This window comes from Heliangelus exortis, chromosome 1 (assembly GCF_036169615.1).
Source record: "Heliangelus exortis chromosome 1, bHelExo1.hap1, whole genome shotgun sequence".
NCBI lineage: Eukaryota > Metazoa > Chordata > Aves > Apodiformes > Trochilidae > Heliangelus > Heliangelus exortis.
Window position 1 is genome coordinate 195852089 of NC_092422.1, and position 20093 is coordinate 195872181.

A 20093-nucleotide genomic window follows, 5' to 3' on the forward strand; every position below is an offset into this window, starting at 1 on the left:
TAAAATGATGATAATAATGATAATAATGATAATAATAATAATAATAAATGAAGAATAAATAAAATAATAATAATAATAAATGAAAAATAAATAAAATAATAAGAAATGAAGAATAAATAAAATAATAAGAAGAAATGAAGAATATATAAAATAATAAGAAGAAATGAAAAATAAATAAAATAATAAGAAGAAATGAAGAATAAATAAAATAATAATAAGAAGAAATGAAGAATAAATATAATAATAATAGTAAGAAGAAGAAATGAAGAATAAATATAATAAGCAGAAGAAAAAGAAGAAATGTAGAATAAAACAGTAATAAGAAGAAATGAAGAATAAATATAATAATAATAGTAAGAAGAAGAAGAAGAAATGAAGAATAAATATAATAATAATAATAGTAAGAAGAAGAAGAAATGAAGAATAAATATAATAATAAGAAGAAAAAGAAGAAATGAAGAATAAAAAAAATAAGAAGAAGAAGAAATGAAGAATAAATAAAATAATAACAACAACAACAACAACAATAATAATAATAATAACAGCAATAACAATAATAATATTTTTTAAAAAGTAAAACCAGGACTTGCAGAGCAGAGGAGGAAGAGGAGAGACCAATGCCAGAGCAAAGACCCCAAGGTTAGTGAGGAGTTCTCTCTGTTTTTGAGGAATTGCACCTCCTGGGAGGGACACATGGCAGAGGAATTCCTGAAGGATTCTCCCATGAGAGGGATCCCACCTTGGAGAGTGGGAAGAGTGTGAGGAGTCCTCCCCCTGGGGAGGAAAAGCAGCAGAAAAACCATGTGGGGAACTGACCCTAAACCCCCCCTGCCCATCCCCTGTGACCTGAGTGAAGCAATCCCAGCCTGGGAAGAAGGGAAAGATTTGGGGGAAAGATATTAAGATGCTTCCTCTTTCCTCCTCATAAGTTAAATTATTATTTTTTTCTTCCCAAGCTGACTCTGGTTTTACCTGTTATTGTAACTGAGGGATGAAAACTTAATTTATGAGCCAGGGGGGTGCTGTGTGTGTGGATTTTCTCCTCTCTGTCCCCTGGGGATGGAGCTGAGCCCTGGTTGGTACCATCTGGGCCTGACCCCTGAGACTGAGCATCAGCAAGAACTGGTGGAGGACTGGTTTGTTGTTGGTATGTACAAGGAGGAAGATTTATGTCCTGGTGGATTTTTCAAGGCAAAATATTAAAATAGAAACAAATCTCTCCTAGTTTCAACCTAGATGCAGAGCATTCATTATCATTAATTGCAAGCTAAGAGCAAGAAGATGTAAAAGCAGATTTTTTTCTCCCTGTGCTGGTGTTTTCAAATCTCACATAATATGCCCCAGCAGGTAAGACAGATTGTTTTATTCCTTTGCTCTGGAGTTCATCCCAGTCAATAATATTGATTAGTGCAGGGTGACTTGATGTAAAAAGAATAACACCCCTTTCTTAAGCTGAGCCTCTATTTCCCACTTCATGCCTCAGTAGCTTGGATGCTTGGATGAATTTTTCAATAAGTCAGTTGAGACACAGAGCCCACTGGAAATGGCAGGGGATGACATTAATAGGGAAATGAATAATTTTATTTTCCTAGAAGTTATGCCTCTTTATTTTTTTTTTTTTTTTCCATTACCATTAAGCTGTTACCTGGTTCAAGTTACCTTTTTAAAATGCAAAGTTAAATATAGAACTTTTTTTTTTTTTTTCTTTTAACAGCTCTCTCTTTCAAATTACAGTCAGGGAAGTTTTATAAACTCTGTTTTCAGCTGCTTCTCTGTGCTTAATGAGTCCTTATGTTCATGTAGAATTTATCAAGAAGCTCTGTGGCCTAAAGATGCATTTGGGAAGCTGAGTCCATTTGTGGAAATACTCTGACTGCAGATATCCAGAGGATCTGCATGGATTTCCTACTCCAGAGGGAATTTAATTAATTATCTCTTTCTCTCTTGCACTCAAACAACATCTTGGATGCAAACCAGTGCTGTGAATTCTTGTTCAAAACTCCTGACCTGGGAGGGACCCTTTAGGGTATGGAAAAACTGGAGTTTTGGTCCTTGGACCTTGCTGTGAGGTTGCTAATAGGATGATCAATTGACTCCATCATTAATGAGCAGTTTTTTGTTGTTTTTTGGGGTTTTTTTTGTGGATTGGTTGCAGGTAATGGCCTAAAAACCATAAACTTGACTTTGTAAAGAAGATCCAAGTCACTCACTGGTTGAGTTCCTCCTCTTGTTCTTTCCAATTTGGAAACATTTTCTTTCCCATTTCAAGGCAGACAGATGTCAGGGTCAAAAAAATTCAATAATCTGCTGGTGGTGTTTTGATTTCAAGTACTTTGTAATTTTCCTGCCTATAAAGTTATCTTAATAATGTGATTAGGTTCTGTATTTATTATTATTCCATCATTAAGGAGAATTGACATGCAAAATGAAAAGGACTTGATGATATTTGGGATACACAGACTTTGCCCAACTTGGTTTATTGGATTTTTTTAGTGCAAAACTGCACTGCACAGAGTTACTGATCAGATGATAACAATAAGATGATGGTCTGGGCTTTGTAACAAAGGAGGATGAGCAAAAGACAGGGGATTATGTGCTAAATTGCTGCTAAATTCAGAACAAGTATTTTTCTGCTGCCATCCTTTGCTTTTGTGCAGAGTCCTCCTAACAAGATTTTCTTCTGGAAGGGTCTCAAGTGGATTTTGTGGCCATCAGGAAGGGCAAAGGTCTCAGGAAATTGAGATTTGCTCTTTTTTTCTGTCTCAGCATCCTCATTTGAAGTTTTCAGTGCTTATGATTGGGCTGTAATGACACATGGGTGGGTGTTTTACCCCCCCTTGAAGTCCCACAGCCTGGGCCTGAGGGATAAATGCCAATAAATGGCATTCTCTGAGTTTGTATTTTATTTTTCCCCTAGCTGAGAGCCTGGCTGTAAGTGACAAACTTAAACAAAATGAGACTTCTGCTGGGAATGAGAGGATTTGGGGTAGGACATGGACTCCTGAGACATTACACATCAATGTGATAAGTCAAAATACCATGTCACTGACAACCAAAATCAAGGAAACTTCCAAGGGATTGATTGACTGGTGGCTTCATCAGCTGGAGGAGCAGCAAAATCCAGGGAAGTGCTGCTCTTAAAACCCTTCCCAAACATTGTGTGCTTCCAAATATGCCTTGGACAGGAGACCTGGTCAGCACCTCCAGTGCCTTGACCTTCATCCCAGCTGATAAAAATTCATCTGATGTGTGTGGGAAACTCTTCTGTGGTTGAAACTGGGACCAGAATGATGGGAGATTTGTACTTCCAGTCATTGAAATGATTGATAAATGCTGTTTGTGTTGTGACTCTTGCCTTAGGAGTGCTTTGTCTGAGCAGAAAAAGGCTACAAAGGGTCTGTTTTCTCTTTAACTACTGACCTTTCCCCAGGAATCAAGCATTTACAGACAGACCTCACTATTTAATTTTCACTACCTAAAAATCAAGGGATGTTCAGACCTTTTAGACAATTATTCTCCTGTTATTTTCCAGGAGGACCAGATGATAACTTAATTGAAGGTGGTGGATCCAAGTTTGTCTGCAAGCCAGGAGCCAGGAACATTACCATCATCTTTCATCCCCTCCTCAGGTAAGGAAAACTTTCCTACACATTTCAAAAGGTGCAAAAAAAAAAAAAAAAAAATCAAAGTAGAATCAACTTCCCTTCTTCCTGGGTACACCCCCACTTCTGAGACAACACCCCCCAGCAAGGAGCTTGCTGTGAAGTGGTTGATGTGCCCAGGGATAAAAAATAATCAGTGGTTGAGCTTGTTGCTGGTGCTCTTTAATCTTTTTTCAAAATTAACCAGCATACCAAGTGGGACTGAGTGCCTGGGTGACCCTTGTCATGGAACAGTGTAATTTATTAGTGCCCCAAGTTGGGAAAAGTTTGGTTGCAGCCTGTCACAAATTGTTTATTGCTGAGTGTCCATTCTGCTTATTAAAAAAGTCAGCAGGAGACTTTGATGAACTGCAAGGTAAGTTCATTCTTTGATAAACCAAATAGGGTCCATGGACTGCAAATTAAATGCCTGCTCTAAAGATGCTGTGCCAATTACTAACATCTTACAAATTCACAGCTCATCAGGGACTGCTGAAACTTCAAACCAGAGCAAATCTATAATAAACCTCTTCTCCCCAAGTCACTCACCTCTGATACTTTAAATTTGTTCTTTTTACTTGGCAATCTTAACAGTTTGCCTTCTGAGTTTTGCCAGAATTAAATGATATGTTGTTTTTTCCTGCTTGGTGTCAATCTTCCACCTCTGCTTTTTCCTTTCAAGGTTTTTTTTCAGCCTCAGGTGTGTCCTTTCCAATTCAGTGCAAACATCTTTAGAGAGCATTTCCCTCCCTGGCTCTGTGTTACTCACTCTCTTGAGTCACTTAGGCAACAGGACATGGTTCTTTGGCATTGAAAATAAGCAATAATTAAATATTATTTATAAGTAATTGGTATCTGTTCTGGAATATTCTGACTGCTGGAGAAATTGTCTTGGTAGCTGAGAACTGGGGCCATTTGTGACTTCTCAGGACTTAAAAAATGCAAAGGGAAAGCACAGAAACTCCTCCAAAATTGTAATTTTTGATGCCATGACAATAGGTATTGGAATAATCATGAGAACAGCACCTGTTGTGAGGACATATTGAAATTTGTTATGTTTTTTCAGACCTTTCCTTGAAAAAATGCTGGCATGCATTGTACACTCTTGATTTATTTCCAAAGATCCATGATAACATTAATAACTTCAAAAGCACATTTTCTTTCAACCTCTCTCTTTTAAAAATGGAAAAACTGGCTTAAGACAATAAGTGGCTCAAGCATAATTTATAGATTTCAGCCATTTTATTAGGAAAAAGGGTGGGCAATGGTTAAGATGCAAAATGCTACTCAGTGCCTACCATGACAGAGACTTCACCTTTAATGAACTTCCAGGATTCTTTCAAGCACAGAGAAGAGTGGTGATGCCTTTATTTTTATTAATGATATAATTCATACTGATTTAGAAACTGGTGCAAATACTTTTGGGTTTTTTTTCTCTTTGCCTTCCTTCTTAGTTTTACACACACACCTTTTTCTTTTTCTTTTTCTTTTTTCTTTTTTCTTTTGTTTTCTTTTCTTTTTCCTTTTTTTCTTTTATTTTTTTTCCGAGTCAAACGAGTGCTCAGCTTTAAGCAGCACTTCTTTTCTTTTTTTCTCTTTTTTTCTCTTTTTTTCTTTTTCTTTTTCTTCTTCTTTTTCTTTTTCTTTTTCTTTTTCTTTTTCTTTTTCTTTTTCTTTTTCTTTTTCTTTTTCTTTTTCTTTTTCTTTTTCTTTTTCTTTTTCTTTTTCTTTTTCTTTTTCTTTTTCTTTTTCTTTTTCTTTTTCTTTTTCTTTTTCTTTTTCTTTTTCTTTTTCTTTTCCTTTTCCTTTTTCTTTTCCTTTTTCTTTTTCTTTTTCTTTTTCTTTTTCTTCTTCTTTTTCTTTTTCTTTTTCTTTTTCTTTTTCTTTTTTTTTTTCTTTTTCTTTTTCTTTTTCTTTTTCCTTTTCTTTTTCTTTTTCTTTTTCTTTTTCTTTTTCTTTTTCGTTTTCTTTTTCTTTTTCTTTTTCCTTTTCTTTTTCTTTTTCTTTTTCTTTTTCTTTTTCTTTTTCTTTTTCTTTTTCTTTTTCTTTTTCTTTTTCTTTTTCTTTTTCTTTTTCTTTTTCTTTTTCTTTTTCTTTTTCTTTTTCTTTTTCTTTTTCCTTTTATTTTTATTTTTATTTTTATTTTTATCTTCTTTTTCTTTTTCTTTTTTCCTCTTTTATTTTTTGCCATCTGAGTCAAACAAGAGTGCTCAGCTTTAAGCAGCACTTTTCTTTTCTTTTCTTTTCTTTTCTTTTCTTTTCTTTTCTTTTCTTTTCTTTTCTTTTCTTTTCTTTTCTTTTCTTTTCTTTTCTTTTCTTTTCTTTTCTTTTCTTTTCTTTTCTTTTCTTTTCTTTTCTTTTATTTTATTTTTTCTTCTTTTCTTTTTTCTTTTCTCTTTTCTCTTTTTTCTTTTTTCTTTTTTCTTTCTTCTTTCTTCTTTCTTCTTTCTTCTTTCTTCTTTCTTCTTTCTTCTTTCTTCTTTCTTCTTTCCTTTCCTTTCCTTTCCTTTCCTTTCCTTTCCTTTCCTTTCCTTTCCTTTCCTTTCCTTTCCTTTCCTTTCCTTTCCTTTCCTTTCCTTTCCTTTCCTTTCCTTTCCTTTCCTTTCCTTTCCTTTCCTTTCCTTTCCTTTCCTTTCCTTTCCTTTCCTTTCCTTTCCTTTCCTTTCCTTTTTCTTTTCCTTTTCCTTTTTCTTTTCCTTTTTCTTTTTCTTATTTTTCTTTTTATTTTCATTTTTACTTTTATTTTTATTTTTATCTTCTTTTTATTTTTTTCCTTTCTTTTTTCTTTTTTTTTCCTTGATTTTTTTTTTTTTTTTTGCCATCTGAGTCAAACAAGAGTGCTCAGCTTTAAGCAGCACTTCTCCCCAACACTTCACTTTCATTACCAGCCTGCAAGCAACGCAGCAGAAATAATTTGCTTCATAAAAAACAAATGCATCAAGAGGAAGGTGTCTGTGTACAAAGTCTTTTTTCATGCCAGCCATCTGCAGCATCTTAACTTCCCTGTCATGAGTTGTTCATCAATAACTGCATGAAGAGAAGGAAAATACTTCTTGCCCTGGCTTAGCCTGTTCTTGCTGCAGGGTGGGACAAGTTTGTGTGGAGGTGAAGACAGTAAAAAATTTTAAAATATGATTTTAATGATTAACAAAGTAAAACTGTGAGCCCTTAATTAGTTTTAATGCATTATTCTTAATTTTGGTGTGTGCTTGATGCCCAGGATGCAGAGTACCTGGGATGACCATAGGACTGGGGTTTTTTATTTTATTTTATTTTATTTGTTTGTTGTTGTTGTAAATAATTTCCTAAAGAAAATTCTATTCCTGGAGGGATTCAGTAGCAATGACCCTGTCCTACCAGCATATTGGCTTTACCCACTGACTCTTAAAATGGTGCTGGAGGTGGTTGCAAAATGCTGAATGTGGTGGATTTGGTAAAATATTGACACTTGCACTGATTCCCAGCACATCATCTTGTCTAACCTTGTAGATTAAAGTATAGTCACCCTTTCTAGACATTATTGTTTTAATGTCAAGGTATTTGCTGCAGAGGTGGGAAGTTTTCACCTGCTTTATTTTCCATTTTTTGTCAAGGTTCTTCCTCTTTCATCAGTATCCCTTGCACAGGCTTAAAAGAAATCTATTTTGAGTTCTGAATGATCCATATTTTAGTTAGAAAGTTGTGTTTTTTTCTTCTTCTCATCAAATTCACATAAATACAGAGGTGTTCTAGGATGTGATAGCTGAGTTTATTAGGAAGCTGGGTGCTTCTCCAAGTCTTAAGTTATCACTGGGAAAACAGGCACAGGCTTGATGGTTTCCAGTCTGAATATGGAATTAAGTGTTGGCTTTAAGGTGTAATTCAGCACAGAAATCTTAGGTGAAGGGTTGTAACCAGGATGTTCATATTTATCAGTCTGAGTTTGTCTCTTTTGTGCCACAATCTATCACAGTGTTAGGTTGTGATACCCATTTTTTGGATGTTTTACTATTTACAAACTGAGGTTGAGCTTTGGTCCAGATCCTTTTCCAGAACAGAGGCAGCAGGAGAGGCAAATAACACACAAACAGCTCTCAGAATCTTCCCTCAGGTTCATTTCTAGTGATGAAATGGGGTTGGGAAGCGAGGTGTTGGGATGCCATTTGGGATGTAGGTCCCAAATTTCCACCAGGACCACTGAGCCACACCAAGCCCCAGATTAATTACCAGGATTTAATGACACCACCCCACACGTAATAAGTGAACAGCACATTTTTTGCCAAGACAAGTGGGTATTCTTGCAGAGATGATTCCTGGGAATAGATTTCACTAACTACATCTGAAAACTAATTGCACTTACAAATTGAAGAGGGATACACATCTGATTTTCCTTAATTACATATTGTGGGAGGTGTCAAAGTAGAAAAGTTCCCAAAAAAAGAGCCTGGTTGCTTTCTTCATCCTTCACTGCTTGGATTCTGGAAGGGGCTGCTGGCACTGGGCTGTGGAGTAACATCTCCAGTTGGAGGAAAGGGAATATTTGGGACCATTTTGGGAATATTGGACAGCCTGAGTGATGTCTGTTGTAACATTTGTTTGGTGGGGATATTTTTTTTTTTTTTTTGTGGTGGTGTTTATTTTATTTTTTCAGCTGGCATTTGAAAGGCACTTGGCTCTTCAGGGTAATAATCATTTTACATATGCTTCCTAGGGTATGTTTATTACCAGACAATTGAAGAACAGATGTCTGCAGTCTTGAGGCTTTAACAGGAGGGACTGGAGATGGAGGAATCATAGAATCCTAGAATTGGCTGGGTTGGGAGGGACCTCAGAGATCACCAAGTCCAACCCTTGATCCACTCCCACTGCAGTTCCCAGCCCATGGCACTGAGTGCCACATCCAGGCTCTTTGGAAATATCTCCAGGGATGGAGAATCCACCCCTTCCCTGGGCAGCCCATTACAATGGCTGAGCACCCTCTCCAGAAAGAAATTCTTTCTAATGTCCAACCTAAACCTCCCCTGGCACAACTTGAGACCTCTTGTGCCCTCTTGTCTTGCTGAGAGTTGCCTGGGAAAAGAGCCCAACCCCCCCTGGCTCCAACCTCCTTTCAGGGAGTTGGAGAGAGTGATGAGGTCTCCCCTGAGCCTCCTCTTCTCCAGCCTCAACACCCCCAGCTCCCTCAGCCTCTCCTCAGAGGATCTGTGCTGGATCCCTTCACCAGCCTGGTTGCCTCCTTTGGACCTGTTCCAGGACCTCGATATCCTTCCTGAGCTGAGGGGCCCAGAACTGGACACAGGACTCAAGCTGTGGCCTCCCCAGAGCTGAGCACAGGGGCAGAATCCCTTCCCTGGACCTGCTGGCCACACTGTTCCTGAGCCAGCCCAGGATGCCATTGGCCTTCTTGGCCACCTGGGCACACTGCTGGCTCCTCTTCAGCTTCCTAAAATGATGGGGTTTGGAAGCATGAAAGCAGCTCTGATGCTGACAAAAGTAGAACATTGTTTGTTTGGCCACTTATTAACATCAGCCACATGGCATTAAGATCAAGCAGCAATTAAAAGGGTTGTAGGGTGGAAGAAAAAGTGAAGTGTTCATTGGCTTGGAAGAAGCTCTGGCTTCTCAGCAAGGTTTTATCCTTGGGAAGGAGTGGGATGGGTGGTGCTAAATTGCCTTGGGAGCATCCTTCCCCTTGCTGTTGAAGGGGCAGTGTCTGGCTCAGGGGATTTCCCTCTTTGCCAGGTAAGAACTGCAACATCTCAGCTGTCTTCTTGTCACTGCATTTGCTTTCCAAGCCTGGAGAGTAAGAAAGGGAAAAGCAAAGTGTTGATTTGTTGCAATACAAAAAAAAAAAACAAAAAACCACAGCAACAAACCACTTAAAGAAAGAAAAAAAAAAAAAAAAAAAAGGAAAACCTAAAAAAAGCTGGGGGAAGAAGGGAAAAACAAACAAATGACAAAGCAAACAAACAAACAAACCCAAAAACCAACAACAACAAAAAGGAAAACCTAGAAAAAAAGGTGGGGGAAGAAGGGAAAAACAAAGCAAACAAAGGACAAAACAAACAAACAAACAAAAAAAAAATAAAGAAAAAACCAAAAAAAAAAAAAAAAAAAGGAAAACCTAAAAAAAGGTGGGGAAGAAGGAAAAAACAAAGCAAACAAACAACAAAGCAAACAAAAAAGAAAAAAACCCCAAAACCAACAGCAACAAAAAAAGGAAAACCTAAAAAAAGGTGGGGGAAGAAGGAAAAAACAAAGCAAACAGATGACAAAACAAACAAACAAAAAAGAAAAAAACAAAACAACAGAAAAAGGAGAACCTAAAAAAAGGTGGGGGAAGAAGGAAAAAACAAAGCAAACAAACAACAAAACAAACACACAAAAAAAGAAAAAAAAAAACCAAAGAAAAAAGGAAAACCTAAAAAAAGGTGGGGGAAGAAGGAAAAACCAACCAACCAACCAAAAAAAAAAAAAAAAAACAAAGGGGGAAGTAGGAAAGGCAAAGGTGCTGGTTTGATTCTGCTGATGTGGTTTTGGGGGTTGAGATGCAAAGACTTAAAGTTTAATATTTGTGTGTGTGCATGATCCAAGGCACTGCCTGGTTGGCTTCTTCTTGGTCTTTCAGATTGGTCAGAGTAGGGGGGGAGGGAAGAGCAGGTAACAATTTGACATTTTAAATTTACCATTTACATGCTTAGGGTCATTTATTCTGGTCCTGGTGACTTAAAGAAATAGCTTTTTCCCTGATAGCAATTTGGGGAATTTCCTGTTTCTTCCAGTTGTGGTGATGTTAATAAAAGAGTGATTGCTCTTTTAATAACCAGAATAAATGCTTTGGGGGATAATCAAGGAGGAGAGTCATTTACTTGTGTTGATGTCAGCTTCTTCCTCACCAACTGCTGAGGCTCTGAATTGCTAAAGGTCAAATTTTAGAGTCCACTGGGAGGGAGGTGCCCAACCTATAGAATCTGTATGTACACACAGGTACAGTGATCTTTTAGCTTTCCATGCTTTGGGAATAATTGTGTGAAGCTTCTGTGTTAATTCAGGTTATGTTAGGGTAAAAGGTACTGTAAATAGAATTTAAATCCTCTGTTTATCTGGAAAATCTTGGGAGGGAAAGGCAAAGTTGTCCCCAGTTCTTCTGGGGTATCAAAGCCCTTTGGGGCTTTGTGAGCATCAAATGCTGCTGCAGCTGAGCAGTTCCCAACTGTGATCCCAAACTATGTATAGATCTAACAACCTTGTGTACCATGCTGATAATCCCTTCTTAAAGAGTATTTCTACAGCTCTAAGAATAAACTAATTTGATTTTCAAATATGTTGTAATATCTAGTGGTTGTGTGCTAGAAAATTAATATTGGATCATATGGGGGAATGTGGTGTTTAGGAAGCAAAAGGAGTGTGAAAATTATTGTTAGTTCCACTTATACATTTAAATTATGTTAAGTGATACCATATATGTTAAGAAAAATATATGGGATTTTATCAGCCCAAGGGGTATATTTATTACTGAACTAGATGGAAGATGTCAAATAATATTTGGGCACAGGTAGGACTGAATAAGGAGAGCTGATGTCTGTAGCTTTTAAAATCAAGCTTGAAATGCCTTATTTGAGAGAAATCAATAAAACTGCCTCAAGCTAGGAGAGGGAACTTAAAATACTGGCTGCTTGGAGTTTGTATTTCCAGTTGGATAATGTGCAGAGGATAAGAGGTTAAGTAAAAAAAAAAATTTAAAGTCAGTGACCCCTTAAAAGTACAATCATCCCAATTTCATGAATACTGGTGAGTTTTTTAAGTCTTACAGTGACAAATCCCTTAATTTCAAGAAGAGGGGAAACCAAATCTCAGTTACCCAAAATCTTCCTTTTGCAGGCAGAATCCCTTCGCTTTGGAGGGGGAGGCAGGGAGATGGTGCCTCAAACCTGGAGAGCCTGGCTCCTGCTTTTCCTGCTGGTCCCACCAGTCACCAGGATGCTGAATATTCCCATCTTTATTTTGGGATTGTTAGGACTCATCCTTGGGCATGACAGATGCTTCCTGCAACTTTTCATACGCTCGCTGTTCGCTTCCATTGACCCGAAGGGAAATCTCAAGGGAGCAATTTGACACCCACCCACTGAATTTTTATTTTTTTTTATTTTTAATTTTTTTTTTTTCCTCCCCTTGGTTTAATGAGTGTTTAGAAGACGTTTAGTTGACGACTTCCCTCGCTGTTGACATTTGGTACTTTCTATCTGTCAGCAGGGGGAATGAATGTTTCTTGCAGGCTTTATCCCACCTCCTTTCCCTCTGACAAGCTCTCATAAAAGTCTGCAAGTGCTGAATTAGAAAGACACATTTCAGTGGAGCTCATTCTTGTTGTGACACTGCTAAGAAAAGGTTTAGTTCTGACTGAGGCCATTGCAGAAATGGGACAGATGCACAGGGAAAAGGATGGGGAACAGTTTCACTTTTTGTCCTTTTTCCCCCCTCCCCTCCCCGGGATGCTTTATGAGAACTGACAGCCTTACTCTGTGTGTCTGATTAAAGATGACAGTTTATAAAAACCTTAAGGTAAGGCTGTTCATTTTTGATGACAGAAAATAAAGCAATCCTCCCCCCCCTCACCCCACCTCCCACACAAACAAAAACTCTCCCACACCAAAAAAAAAAAAACAAAAAAACCCAACCCTCTTAATATGTGTTGCATTGATTTTTTATTGTCTGTCAGAGAATGTTCTCCAGCAGATCAGTCAACTTTTGAGTTTTCAAACATGCTTCAGCCATACAGAAAATCAACAGCCTGTCAGAAATTTCACATCTCTCCAGCTCCTCCTTTCCTGCTGATGAAATGCAACCTGAAGGATCACAGAGATTTTGACATGTGCAAGAATTTGGGGCTGAATGGCTGAAAACTGGTAATTCATTTCCATGGGAATCAATTACTTCCCACCAGCATAATGTTCAGCTAGCCAACAAAATAGCTTTAGCTTACTCCTGAATGGAAGAGAGCAGCCAGACAGAGAGGGAGCTGGGAGTCTGGATTGCCAGGAAGCTGAAGAGGAGGCAGCAGTGTGCCCAGGTGGCCAAGAAGGCCAATGGCATCCTGGGCTGGCTCAGGAAGAGCGTGGCCAGCAGGTCCAGGGAAGGGATTCTGCCCCTGTGCTCAGCCCTGGGGAGGCCACAGCTTGAGTCCTGTGTCCAGTTCTGGGCCCCTCAGCTGAGGAAGGAGATTGAGGTGCTGGAGCAGGTCCAAAGGAGGCAACTGGGCTGGGGAAGGGATCCAGCACAGATCCTCTGAGGAGAGGCTGAGGGAGCTGGGGGTGTTGAGGCTGGAGAAGAGGAGGCTCAGGGGAGACCTCATCACTCTCTCCAACTCCCTGAAAGGAGGTTGGAGCCAGGGGGGGGTTGGGCTCTTTTCCCAGGCAACTCTCAGCAAGACAAGAGGGCACAAGAGGTCTCAAGTTGTGCCAGGGGAGGTTTAGGTTGGCCATGAGAAAGAATTTCTTTCTGGAGAGGGTGCTCAGGCATTGGAATGGGCTGCCCAGGGAAGGGGTGGATTCTCCATCCCTGGAGATATTTCCAAAGAGCCTGGATGTGGCACTCAGTGCCATGGGCTGGGAACTGCAGTGGGAGTGGATCAAGGGTTGGACTTGATGAGCTCTGAGGTCCCTTCCAACCCAGCCAATTCTAGGATTCTATGATTTAACTCCTCTTTTCTGGAGCAGGACTATAGTTCCTTATATTACTGAACAATTATTTTTATTACACTATAAGTGACTGATTTATTCCCTGGGAATACCTCACAAACCTGAGTTGTGTTTTAAAGTAGTTCAGTTGGAAGGGACCTGCAGTGATGATTGAATCCAAATGCCTGAGCAGTTCAGGGCTGAAGTTAAAGCCCTGGGCATTGCCCCAAATGCCCCTTAAACATTTCCAGGCTTGGGTCATCACCTCTCTAAGAAGCCTCTTCCAGTGTTTGACCACCCTCTAGTTACACAGATCCTTCCTGGTGTCCAGTCTAAACCATTTGAGCCATTCCTATGTGTCCTATCAATAGATTCCAGGGAGAAGAAGAGCACATCCCTCTCTACATCTAGAACATGGGGAGGGACCTTCCATTATTACCAGAAGGTAACAAATCTTTACAGATTGCACCTGAGATTGAAAGGGAAGAACAAAAAAAGGACCAAAAAAATCACATTCTTTCTTTTTTATTCATTTATTTTACTAGTCACATTCTAATCTTTTGCACAGCACATTCCACACATGATTGTAGGTGGTGTATTCACAAAATGAGAGAACAAATATGGTTGAAATGGGTCTTGTATGACCTGAACTTTAGAGATCTTTGTCAGGGTTTAACACTGCCCTGGCAATTAAACCAAATAACAGATGCTGTCTATTAATCCCCCTCCCCTCCCTGATAAAGGAAGGAGAGAGAATAAGGGAGAGAGACTGATGGGTTGGGAACTAAACTACACAGCTTGAATGGAACAGGAATGAGAAATAGGAAAAATGACTAAATCTCTACAAATCTACAGGAAAATGGATCCCAGGTTCCTCCCCCCTTTCCCCCAAGAACTCTCCCATCCCCACTGAGGCTGCAGGGCAGCCCTGGGAAAGTCCAGGCTGGAATCCTGGGCTCAGGAGCAGTTGGGAGCTGGAGGCAGGAACACACAGATTCAGGCTGGGATGGATCAGGAGCAGAGGCAGAGGAAGGGATGGAATCCTCCCAGGATGCTGAAGCAAAGAGGGAGAGGGGAAGAAGGGGAAGCAGGAAGGGCTTTGAGCCTGGGGATCCCTCCAATTTCTCCTGAGGATGAGGTGGATGGGATGGAATCCTCTGTTTGGTCAATTCTGGTCATTTCTCTTGTCTGTTCCTCCCCACAGGAGGGTTTCAGGTGGGACCTCTTGACTCCTTTTCTCCTTTTGGAGGGCAAAATGTTCCTCAGAGCTGAGCAGTGTCCTTGGCTCTGCAGCCCATTCTCCAGCAGTAACTATAACCATGGAGTGGGCTCAGTCCCAGCAGCAGCCACTGCCTGAGAAACTTGCTGTGAATTTCAGCAAGTGCAGCTCCTGACAAGAGACTGAGCTGAAAGCAAAAGCACAAGACAGAAAATCCCCTTTCTCCTGGCCCAAACCAGGACAATCTTCTTATTCTCTTTCCCCACACTGGATCTGTGTATTGTGGTGCCTTAAAACCTGGTGATTTAGCAAACCTAGGAGTAAAAAATGGGTGTATTCATTTAATTTAACCATCTTAAATATGAAATGTCTTCATCTCAGGATGCCTTAAGGACCCTGAGTTGCACCCTCTGATCCACATTTAATGCTCTGGCTTATAAGGAACTATAAATCTCTCCAGTCTCAAGGTGAGATTCTCCCATGGCTGGTGCCTTTTTAGCAGCTCAGTTGGCATCAGGGAGTGAATTTCCCCAGCAGCTACAACTTGCTTTACTAGCACCAACTTCCATTTCAAATACAGCAAGAGCTGCTCAGATGCTGCAGAAAAAAATCTGCAAAGCAACAGGGAAAACTTGAGAGGCAAAAATAAAAAAGCATCCTTTATTTTTCATTGTGGGAGGAAAAAAAAACCAAACAAAAAACTTGACAAATTTTGATTTCATTATCTGTCTGTGGAAGCTGTTCAGAAAATACAGTAGTGAGGGTTTTCCCAGTGTGTAATTGGGGAAATCCAAGGATAAAAACCTAGAGGGGGCTAAAATCCAAGTTGCAGTTTTATGGCCCAGGAAAAACTTGGTTGAGTGCCTGTGGTTACTTTCACAAAGCTTTAAGAACTTTCAGTTGAAAACCAGGAGACCTGTTTCTTGCTAAAATCAAAAAAATAGGTGATTCCTGTATTTTGTATTTGCTGTTAGAAAAAAAAACCAAGGTGTTCATGGCCAGATTGGGCAGGACTTTGAGCAACCTGGTGGAAGGTGGCCCCATGCAGGGGGCTTGGAACTGGATGATCTTTCAGACCCCTTTCAAACCATTCTGTGATTTTTTAGAAAGCCCAGAATGACAGTTTTGACCCCATTTTCCCTGTAGAGCAATCAGAGCACAGGAAAAAATTTTAATTTTTCATCATTATTATAGAGAGGCTGAGAGGAGATCTTATTGTAGGGAGGTGGGTGCTGGGCTCTTTTCTCAAGTGAAAAAGGACAGGACCAGAGGAAATGGCCTGAAGTTGCATCAGGAAAGGTGTAGATTGGATATTAGGAAAAAAATTCTTTACTTAAAGAGTAATCAGGAGCTGGAAAAGGCTGCCCAGGGAGGTGGTGGAATCACCATCCCTGGAGGTATTTAAAAACTGTGGAGAAGAGGCACTTCAGGACTTGCTCTAATGGGCATATGTGTGTATGTATTTTTTTAATTTTTATTTCTTTTTTGATGATGTTTGGATGCAGTGATCTTGGAGGTCTTTTCCAACCTTGACAGTTCAATGTCTTTGTGACTTTGTGATGTACAACTTAAAATGTGTCAATTTTTAATTATTTTTTTTTTTCAGGTGAAGCATAGAGGTGACTTTCAGTCCTCTCTAAGGATAGCAAAAGGGGGGAAAAAAGAGATCTTCAAGTTATTTAATTTCATTTATACTTTCAAAGAGTGACATTTCAAATATTTATTTTAGCTATCACCCTCTTTTCAGTTTCCTGAGCAGAGATTTAATATTACTTTAAAGTTACTTCACTGCAAAGCTGCATTTTTCCATTCTGCTGAATGTGGCCATGGATTTTACAGTGCAGGACCCTGATTTATTCCTGTTTTCTAGACCAGATTCTTTGTTCTGGTCACATCAGGTGTGGCTGCACAACCCCTTGCAGGGTTTTCACACTGCCCCAAAGTTTCATGGTGAAAGAAAAGTCCTTGTAGAACCATGGGAGATGCTTTGCATGGAATTCAGCCCATGGAAGCACATGGTTTTCAGACACCAGGTCATACACAGAGTTAACTTTTTAATGAAATATTCCTGATGGTTTAGGTTTTAAATTCTGCTCCTTGTTAGAGATCCACGGGATGCCCATAAATAATTTTTGCAGGAAGGAAATTTGCCTTTATTTTGATCATTTTTGGGTCCCAAGCATCTTGACTACTGCTCAGCATTTCTGCAGCTTCTTTCATCTGATACCTTCCAAGCTTTTTGGGAGACATCACTTCATTAACACCTCAACATGAAGTTCTCTGTGTGTGGAAATCCTGGCTGGGCATCCAACTGAACAGTTGTGAATTCTTTGAAGAGCTGGAATTGGTGGAACAGAGCTGAAAGTCATGAATTCCCACTCTTATTCATCAAGGTCCAGATTTTCCATTTTATTGTAATTTTATTGTCTTTCCAGGTTATTTTTTTTTTTTTTCCCCTCATGTCTGAGAGGTGCAAGAGGTCAGAGACAGCTTAATTGAGTCCTGAAAGTCCTTCTGCAGCCTGGTAGCAATATTTTGGTGATTTGGTCAACTCTGAGGACTACATCTAGAACAAGGTGATAAAAATACCTTGTGCAAGCTTCAAGCAGCTTTCTCCTCACCACTGTATTCCTTGCAGTTGGATTCTTCTGCTGCTTTGGGAATATTCTTGCTGGAGACCATGTCTGAAATCTGAAATCTTGAGATGCTCTTTGGAAAAGACCTTTCAGGTCATCAAGTCCAAGCCTTAACCCAACACTGCCAGGTCCACCATGAAACCATGGCTCTGTAAATTAGAGATTTTTTTTTTTTTTCCATGTGTCACTTGAGTATTTTTGTCATCTGTAGATGGATAAATTAACCAGGCAAGTGAGTGGTGGCTGTTTGGTTTCCCAGGGCATGGGCAGGAGAATATAAAGTTGTGTTTCTGTTGAGGACTCCAGTGAATCATGGCTTGTATAAGTGTTAGAGGTGGTTTTTTTGAGGATATGGACACTAGTAAGTGATGTTCTTCCTGGAAAAAATCCTGACAGTGACATATCACCTTCTATTTAATTTTTGAAATGAGCCTTTAGATTCAATTAGTACTCATGACAGTGACTTGAGAGTTCAGGAGCCCAGTAGGACCAGTTCAAACCATCACTCTGGTTCTGTACCTTCAGATCAGGTGGGTTTTGTTGCTGTGGAAATGCTAAAACAGATGGTGCAAAATAGCAGAAGCTGTAAGTCTCTTTTTTTTTTTTTTCCCCCAGTTTTTTATTGTGCCTTAAGAACTAATCCTTGCAATAATACTTAAAACTAATGGAGTGGTGGTACCAGAGATGCTAAATGATGTGATATTGCCTCAGAACACAAAAACATTTCCTCTTATTTAGGTTTTATTTTGGCTGCTCCAGCTGATTTATCATTGGATAAAAAGACTATGGAGAAAGCAGTGTTCTAGCAGTGCTCTGTATACTGGAAAATATGATCCTGTGATCAGATTCTGACTGAATAATTCAATAATTTCTGTAAACTCATTATCTTTGCATTAAGAGTAAGAGAGTGAATGTTTTCAAGGTTAAAAAAAATGTTTAAAAAGTAAAATATTTCTGATTGTAAAGTGAAATGCTAAATAAGAGCAGATCACTCAAAAATTCTCTTCCTTGGTTTTGGGGTACCCAAGTTGATAATTTTCTTTCCTGTGCCAAATTCAATGAACATGAGACAACTGCTCTGAATAAAAAGAAAAATTGGTGGCCTTCTAGAAATAAATATAGAAATAGAAATACTACTAAATGCAACAAGAAAGGGAAAATATTGGGAAGGGTCAGATTTGGTTCTCTTCTAATAGGTCCCCAGAGCTTCAGAGGAAAGTCACCATCCTGATTTATAATACTCCAGAGAGCAAATGAACCCATCCACTTCTTCTACATCTTCATAAAAGGTGGAGATGAGTCTTAGTTTAGAATAATTCTAAATTTTCATAAAATCACAGAATGGTTTGGGTTGGAAGGGAACTTAAAGCTCATCCAGTTCCAACCCCCTGGCTTTCCATTCACCTGGGATAATTTTTCTTCTAAATAAGAGGGACCAAATTTGTCATCAAATGATCTCCTGATAAAATAATTAATCCAACCTCTGCTCATCGGTTTTTTTTCCCCTTGGAATCCCCCCGTGTCTGGTGACACAAGAGGTGAATCCATTCCAGCCATGTGAAATGCATGATTTTTGTGCATTTTTTGCTCAAGAAGCTTCTAAAGGAAATGTTTGGCACCTCTCCCATATTAAAAAAAAACCCAAATAAACAAACAAACAAAAAAAACCCACCACAACAACAACAACAAAACCCAAAAGAAGACAATAAAAAACCAACCAACCAACCAAAAAAAAAAAACCAACAAAAAAAAAACCCCAACAAATCCAAGTTGACAAGAATGAAGGACTATTGTTTGAGGAAGCAGAAGGGGTATTTATTATCAGTTTTAGATACACCCAGGCCAGTAGTTAAGTGTTTTTTTCTGGTTAGTTTGATGAAAGGCAGCAATGGCTTTAATTGCAGGTTGTCATTTGTCATGTTGTATGTGTGATATTCAAGTTATTCTGATAATGTGTTGTAATTACCTACAATCCAGCATTTTACGGTGTTAAAAATATGATCTTTGGAGTAATGTAGCTCTGGTCTTTGAATTGAAGGCAATAGCTAAAGAGAGTACAATATCATTAAAAAATGTCAATCAAATCACCTAGGTAAACAAAATGAATCGGGTGATTTTTGGGGGCTTTTTTCTTTATTTTTCATAAATTCTTTTGGTATCCTTAAATTTTCCCCAAAACCTGGCAGGATAAGCCAGATGCCTGGAGGGCTGATAAATAAAAGCTATTTCAGAGTTCCCTGCACACACTCCCAGTCTGAAAAGTATTGAGCATCTTGCATGAAGCCCCATCCAAAAAAAAAAAAAAAACAAAAAATTCTTTGTGTTCAAACCTGATGGGATTATTACTCATTTTGGCTTCTCTGTAATAGGGAAAAAAATTCTCTCAGGCAGTGTTGCCCTGAAATTTTGCAGGAGAAATGATGGTGTTAAATGGGCCAAGTTTTTTGAGGTTGGATTTTGTGCTGACCTTATCTAAACACAACTGAATTTAAGGATGGAAATGAAGCAGAAGAGGCTGAACCACCAAAATTTGCATGCTGAGTTGTTTCAGTCGTGTGCCTGGTCTGATAAAAAAAGGGGAGGGAGAAAAAAAATAAAAGGAAAATGTAACAGATAGAAGTGTGACTCTTCGTGACCTTTCCCTCCTGCTTTAATTTTGATGTCGAGCAACAAAATTCCAGAAGATGTTTAATCAGTGAAGTTGAATTTTGATGAAGCCACATGCCACAGCCCCAGCACTGCAGCAGAAATTAATTATCATTCATTGCAATATCCTTGATTCAGAAGGATTTACACTTGTGAGCTGTCACCTTTTTGTATTCTTTCCATCCTTGGTGTCACAAAGTCTCCTGAAAGATAAAAGCATCCCAGACTGACCAGAAGAACTCCATGTCCTTTCAGATATAAAATTTATTTGGGTAGAGAAGCATCAAATTTTGAT

The 20093-nt window shown here is 38.9% G+C and overlaps 1 protein-coding gene across 4 annotated transcripts in view; it reads left to right on the forward strand.

Annotated features, from left to right (window-relative positions):
* Positions 1-20093, forward strand: part of EXOC4 (exocyst complex component 4) — a 441701-nt gene that overhangs the window by 223597 nt on the left and 198011 nt on the right. For all 4 annotated transcript variants that reach the window (XM_071734223.1, XM_071734224.1, XM_071734227.1 and 1 more), the window contains one exon: positions 3533-3629. In XM_071734223.1, the coding sequence (XP_071590324.1) occupies positions 3533-3629 (97 nt within the window). The remainder of the gene's footprint in view (positions 1-3532; positions 3630-20093) is intronic.